The sequence below is a fragment of the Pseudophryne corroboree genome, chromosome 2 (genome assembly GCF_028390025.1).
Source record: "Pseudophryne corroboree isolate aPseCor3 chromosome 2, aPseCor3.hap2, whole genome shotgun sequence".
In the NCBI taxonomy this organism is placed as follows: domain Eukaryota; kingdom Metazoa; phylum Chordata; class Amphibia; order Anura; family Myobatrachidae; genus Pseudophryne; species Pseudophryne corroboree.
This window is the reverse complement of record NC_086445.1, coordinates 41,537,134-41,543,986: the sequence shown is the minus strand read 5'-3', so window position 1 is coordinate 41,543,986 and position 6,853 is coordinate 41,537,134. Positions and strand designations below refer to the sequence as shown.

General features: G+C 42.9%; 1 protein-coding gene across 2 annotated transcripts; it reads left to right on the top strand.

Moving 5' to 3' along the window:
* Window positions 1–646: 646 nt before the first annotated feature.
* SERPINH1 (serpin family H member 1) lies at window positions 647–6,128 on the top strand. Of its 2 annotated transcripts, XM_063951224.1 has the most exons (6): window positions 647–769; window positions 1,928–1,971; window positions 2,765–3,438; window positions 3,525–3,623; window positions 4,223–4,455; window positions 5,008–6,128. In XM_063951224.1, the coding sequence occupies exons 3-6, from the start codon at window positions 2,799–2,801 to the stop codon at window positions 5,308–5,310; spliced, it is 1,275 nt and encodes a 424-aa protein (XP_063807294.1). In that variant the 5' UTR covers window positions 647–769; window positions 1,928–1,971; window positions 2,765–2,798; the 3' UTR covers window positions 5,311–6,128. The 2 variants fall into 2 exon arrangements, with proteins under 2 accessions (XP_063807294.1, XP_063807295.1); XM_063951225.1 differs by lacking the exon at window positions 1,928–1,971.
* The last annotated feature ends 725 nt before the right edge of the window (window positions 6,129–6,853 follow it).

Below are 6,853 nucleotides of genomic sequence, written 5' to 3'. Positions count from 1 at the left end.
CTGTGTGCTGATAATGCCTGATGAGAATGTATTTGTCACCGGTAACAATTTTTGTCCACATACACTACGAATTCACGCAAGATACAGGCCTGCATCATAAGCTGTTAATTATATATATATATATATATATATATATATATATATATATACTGCATGCCATATACATCATGGTTGCACACATAGTAAAATCATTTCCAGGCAGATTTATAATTATTTTATTTGCAATCCTGTAGCTTTGCTCCCTGGTGCACTACAACTCCCAGCATGCCATTTTGCATGAAGCTGTTTGGAATGCACTCATTGTCCCAGGGAAAACTTAAACCTGCAGAATAAGGATTGTTTTATTGTGCAGTTTGGTCAGGAGTGAAGATTCCCAGGACAAATCTGCAAAACCTGTGGCATCTACAGTACGCCTGTACCAGGGCAGATGTGAGAGCAGGTCTGGGCAGATGCCCCTGCAGTCAGTAAATTAGCCCAGTGATAAGTGGCCAATATCAGTGCTGCTTCCAGGCCACAGCAAGAGGCTGAGGAATGTAGGGGCTGTCTCAGGCTGGGGGGCTGGGAGAGCAGGAGGAGGGCTATTGTGAGGGAGGAGGGGGGCATCAAAGTCCCTCATTTAAATAAACTTGTCCAAACTTCCAGAACTTTCCTCTACTGGGTATATAGGGTGGGCTGAGGATCCCTGGAGCGCCACACGCTCACAGACTGAAGAAGAGTGCACTGGGAGACATCACCTCTGTACCCCTGAAGGCTCCTCCACCTCTGCTGGGTATGTGTTGCTAAATTACTGTGGGCTGTGGGTGCTGCTCATAGGATAAGACAGGAGATTTGCAGAATAATGGCTACAGATCACTGAGCTTTGGTCATGTGTATAATGTGCGTGCTCTGCCAGCCACAGGGCCTCTGATCTAATGACTCAGCGGTGCCCCAGGGCTGCCAACTGTCCTGATTTACCCGGAACACTCCCAAAATAGCCCCTGCAATGTGTACCTCTGTCCCCGCTTACTCCTGACCGACTGCTCAGTGCAATCCCTGTTTTCCTGTATACTTTCTGCAGTTCTCATCATTAGTTCTTACTTTGTGGGCTTTATATGTTAATGATTATTGAGATACAGTATTTGTGCTGTTCTATGCCAGACGCTGGTACACTTTTATAAAAGCACAAAAAGTATTGCTGATTATGTAATAAATGCATGCACAGTATATGGGGGCATTGCGTCTACAGTATGTCTGCATTGCAGCAGAGTAGGTATGATGTCCCTATCAGCCAGCAGGCGTCTGTGACATGTATATAATATATACTATATAACACGCCCTGACAGCTAGTCAGATTGCTGCAGGTTGTTATGCTGTCACGTTAACCCTATAATTGTTCTACATAGTAAGCAGGCCTGTGTCATGTGGTTCGTCAATCTTGAAGGAACTACAAGTCTCAGAGTTAGACTGGCAGGGCATCCTGGTGTCAGTAGTTACACAGCTTCTGGAAAGCCGCAGGTCACATATATTTGTTATATAGCATGAACTATTAGTTGTAAAGTGAGGGGTGTAAGTCATACTGATGTGGAGGCTAAAGGGTTAAGAGCACTTAAGATTCGGAAGCCACTTGTGTCTGATGTCACTCTGCCTATTATTATATATTGTGCAGAACTTAGAAGTCAGAACACACTTCCCATCACATACATATCTCATTGTTCCAGTGTGCTGGGGTGGGGCAGCTGTGTGTGGGGGGAGCAGTTTAGGCATGGACCCAAGTACAGCACTTGCCACATCAGCACTGCACTCCAATCCCCCCCCCCCCCCTCCTTGTTCCCGCCACCCCCCCTTTCCACAGAAACCCGCCGCGCCCTCTTCCATTCTACCATCCATAGGGTGTTCTTGTTACTTTGTCTCCTTCGGGAATATGCATCATGTGTCCTGTTTCTTTCAGAATGAAAATTGCAAATCTTGAACTCACTATGAAACTCTTTAAAGGTATCTTCTGGACTCAACATTACCATGTATAAATACTGGCCGTGCGCCAGCAAACTGTGGGGTTTGTGCAAAATACCCGATAAATGACATGCATTAAACTTTTTTGGAAGAGTCTAGTTGGGAGCATTTTGGATACAGAGAAATGAAAAGATGCAAATTTAGTGATTCACTTTGTTCCTGCAGAACCGTAGCTGCAGGCTACACACTTGTGTTCCCACGCTGGGCGCGGCTGCAGAAATTATAGGCGGTGATCTCATTTAGATTTCTTTCCATTACCCACATGTAGTATTATTACTGTATTTACGACAAGTTCAGCTTTAATCGTCATGAGGGCGTAAAAAATATGTTGAGAATTTTTCTCAATTTTTTTTATATCTGCGCGATTATTTGCAGGACATTCAATAACACTGGCTTTTAACTTTGCAGTCATTCATTTTTTATGAAGCTAGAAAGCTATATAATTAAAAAAAGAAAAAAAATCTGTATCGGCTCCACCCCTAGGGCAGGGACGGAATGGGCTGGTCCGAGGGAGGGAGAAAGTGACGTATTAATATATTATTCTATCAGACTTTCCTGCAGCAAGACATTCTTCTGTGTCTGGGTTCTTAGCTGCTTGACGGTTTAACCTATTCCCTGCCAGCATATTGCCGCTGCCCAGTGCTTGGGAGAAGGTTGATTTTCAAAAACTTTCAGATGACTTTACTTCCAAAAACAAGGAGTGATTGATTGAGTATTGCAATTATTTTAGGAGGAAACGAAAACACTTGCTGAGTGTAAACCTCTTCTCTTTTAGGATTGCATTGTCGCTCCATACAACTCGAATTACCATGTGGATGACTAAATTCTTGGCTCTTGGCCTCCTGCTTGCTGTGGATGCAGCAGTAGATAAGAAGGTCGATAAGAAGGTGGCAAAGAAAGCAGTATCAGATGCCCCGGTGGTGGAGAAGAAGATAAGTGAACAGGCCAACATCCTGGCAGACAGAAGTGCAGGTCTGGCATTCAACCTCTACCACATCATGGCCAAGGACAAGAACATCGAGAACATCCTGCTTTCACCTGTTGTGGTGGCTTCGTCTCTTGGCCTGGTCAACCTTGCCGGTAAAGCCAGCACTGCTGCCCAAGCAAAGGCGGTCATGAGTGTTGACAAGCTGAGTGATGAACACATCCATGCTGGCCTCTCTGAGCTTCTCAACGAACTCAGCAATTCCACTGCCCGCAACGTTACCTGGAAGCTGGGCAACCGCCTCTATGGGCCCAGCTCCATCAGCTTCTCTGACGATTTTGTGAAGAGCAGTAAGAAACATTACAACTACGATCACTCCAAGATCAACTTCAGAGACAAGAGAAGCGCCCTGAAGTCCATCAATGAGTGGGCTTCACAGACCACCGACGGCAAACTTCCAGAGGTGACCAGTGATGTGGAGAAGACTGACGGAGCCCTTATTGTCAATGCCATGTTCTTCAAACGTAAGTACTTCAGATATGTGGCTTTCCTTCATTCAATCTTCAGTGTATTTTGCAGACATTTACTGTTCATTCTCTCAACTTTGCAGCTCATTGGGATGAAAAGTTCCACCACAAGATGGTTGACAACCGAGGCTTCATGGTGACTCGTTCCTTCACTGTTGGTGTTCCCATGATGCACCGCACAGGTACGCTTACGGCAGGTCACAGTTGGTTTTAGTAATTATCTGCAGCAAATGAAATCGCCTTACAAAAATGATATATATATTATATATATATATATATATATATAAAATAGATTTTAAATAACTATTAAGAAATATAAATAACTGCTAATATAGATTGTCATTTCTGTCTGATGTTGTGGTTTCACAAGTAGAGCAAAGTAGTAGAGCAGTAGCATATACAGAATATGAGATCAATGTTCTGAGTTTTGGTGGCTTGAGTCGTCTTGGCTTGGATGGTTAACCAGGTTTGTCTGTTACCCCATCATGTACATAAACTCTGGTATTGTAGTGTTCTAAGTAGCAGTTATTAATATCTATATGATAATTCTAAAAGATCTGCAAAGTCAGACATGGAAAGTGGGAACTTGTCTGACCTGTAACATCTTACACTTCAAGCCCCCAATGGCTCTCATTGTGGGGTGAACATAGAGAAGGGATTGTGGGAAACTGTGGCGGGGGTAAGGGTAGAGGTTTTGGGGGTGCAAGAACAGATCCCCAAGTATGCTATATAGTATTAAATTTGTATTATATGATGTCAACTCTATAGATCTGTCTTTTAGGTTTGTACAATTATGTGGAGGATGAGATCAACAGTCTTCAGATCCTGGAGATGCCTCTTGCCCACAAGTTGTCCAGTATGATCTTCATAATGCCCTATCACGTGGAGCCCCTGGAGAGAGTGGAGAAGCTCCTCACAAGAGAGCAGGTGAAGACCTGGATTGGAAAAATGCAGAAGAAAGCGGTCGCTGTATCCCTGCCCAAAGTTAGTCTGGAAGTCAGCCATGACCTTCAGGTAAGCCTTCTGCCATTTTGTCGTTTGTCTTCACCATTCCACACGTTCAACTCAACCATCCAACCTAGCCATTCAGTGTATTTACCTTATTCACGTCTATCCTTTGACACATGAGTTAACATTCCAAGCTCTGCCTAAATGCTCACCTACCTAAGCCACCATGGAACAGTTCTGTTCCACCACTGGGCAGTCATAAGCCACCATGGAACAGTTCTGACCACTGTCATACATACCCAGGGTGTGCTTAGGATGTAGGAGACTTTCTCAGGGAACCACATTTTATGACTGGTATATTAATATTGCTTAGATCCTCCTACCAAAGTGTAACCTTCTGACAGTGTGCTGATTACATATCTACTGGGTAGAACAGTTTTAGGAGTACAAAGATTTCCATAATTCCTCAATGGTTTTGGTTACTAAGTAGAAACTTACCACAGTGACCGAGAACAAAGAGTCTGAAGAATGCTTTTCTTCATGTCAAGATGAAGTCTTCAGTTATGTCACAGATGTACGAGTTGGTTTGTATAGATAGATCCACTTCTTTCATTACAGAAACATCTGGGAGAGCTTGGCCTGACTGAAGCCATTGACAAAACCAAGGCTGACCTTTCCAAAATCTCGGGCAAGAAGGACCTCTACCTCGCCAATCTCTTCCACGCAGCCGCCCTTGAGTGGGACACTGATGGGAATCCATTTGATGCCGACATCTACGGCAAAGAAGAGCTGAGAACTCCAAAACTCTTCTATGCAGACCACCCCTACGTCTTCCTCATCAAGGACAACAAGACGGACTCCATCCTCTTCATTGGCCGATTAGTTAGACCGAAGGGTGATAAAATGCGTGATGAATTATAGTATATAGAAGTTCCTAGGGTAAGCTAGATGGGGTCGGTAGTTTTAAATCATTCTGTTTTTCTATGAAAGGACATTGTTCTCCTAATGTGACCTGTTTACACCAAGAGAACATTCCACCAAAGCAAAGACGGTTCTCCAGGCTTTTCTGCAAGACCTTTGGTTTGACCAAGTGCATTATAGACCCAGGTCCTTGAATCAAAGTGTAATAAGAATTTGCATATCTCAAGAACGAACAAGATTTCACAGTATAGAATAGATTTTACCACTATGTACAGTTATAGGGGAAGTTGCAGACTCTCTTATGGTGCTAAGTACTCAGGCTAGATACATTTTAAACCAAAGATAATAGGGATTCCAGGAAATAATGTTTTGAATTGTGACTGTAGAGAGTCATTTGCCATCGATTAACTCCTGGCCTGCAATTAGAGTGGAGGACTCATATGAGTCAGCGGTAGTCGTGGACCTCTTCCTAGCACTGGTTAGACAACACGTAGGCACGGTAACACCAAACCCCAATAACTGCTTTGGATGTCCATTTGGATACAGGAAGCCGGCTCTTGGTTCCCCTATTTCGGGGGGATTTATGCAATCACTCCTGGTACCAAGTGTGGTGCTGTGGGAATTTATAAGGATGTGTGAATGTTGGGAGGGGCGGGAGCACTGTTTGTATTTAAAAAATAAAATAAAAAAAATAGTGGGGATTTTGAATTACTTTCACCATGTGGATTCACAAAATCTTTATTTTGTAAAACTTACAAGCTGTTTGAAAGATGAATGTGTGTGTTTAATACATTTTGCAATAAACTCATCAAAAATGGTCTGCTGTCTGCTGGTTTAAAAGACGTATTTATCAAAACATTTATAAGTAGGTTTATAAGATTATTGCTAGTAAAATCTGTGGATAAATAGTAATTGCAACACTGGCTTCTGCACCAATGTAATCTTACACAGCATCAATCACCGATTGTAACTGATGATTATTATTATTATTATTATTATCCTTTATTTATATGGCGCAGCGCACAATTACAGAGTACATAATTAAACAGGAAAACAGCAACTTACAGTTGATGACAGTATAGGACAAGTACAGGGTAAATAAACATAGTTACATCAGCAGATGACACTGGAATAAGTATCAGGTGGCAGAAGACTGCTGGATGTGGTACAGTTGAAGATTATTAAAGTAAGACAAAGGATAAGCACATGAGGGAAGAGGGCCCTGCCCGTGAGAGTTTACAATCTAAAGGAGAGGGGTAGACAGACAGGGGTGACACAGATGGGGTACATAGAGAGCGTGGAACAGAGGGTTAGGATGAGATTTGGCTGGGTTTGGTGAAGAAGTGGGTCTTGAGAGCCCGTTTGAAGTTTTGTAGAGAGGTGGAGAGTCTGAGGGGGAGAGGTAGAGAATTCCAGAGAAGTGGTGCAGCACGTGATAAATCTTGGAGGTAGGAGTGGGAGGATCGCCTGTCTCAGATATAACATGTAATATAAAAAAAAGATACTGTTTGAAATCCTACATTGATATTTTATGAACATTTTC

Coding starts and splice junctions, on each gene's coding strand:
- SERPINH1 (XM_063951225.1), top strand. CDS start 2,799: ATGTGGATGACTAAATTCTTGGCTCTTGGCCTCCTGCTTGCTGTGGAT. Junction 3,624..4,222: donor TCCCATGATGCACCGCACAG/GTACGCTTACGG, acceptor TCTGTCTTTTAG/GTTTGTACAATTATGTGGAG. Junction 4,456..5,007: donor AAGTCAGCCATGACCTTCAG/GTAAGCCTTCTG, acceptor CTTTCATTACAG/AAACATCTGGGAGAGCTTGG.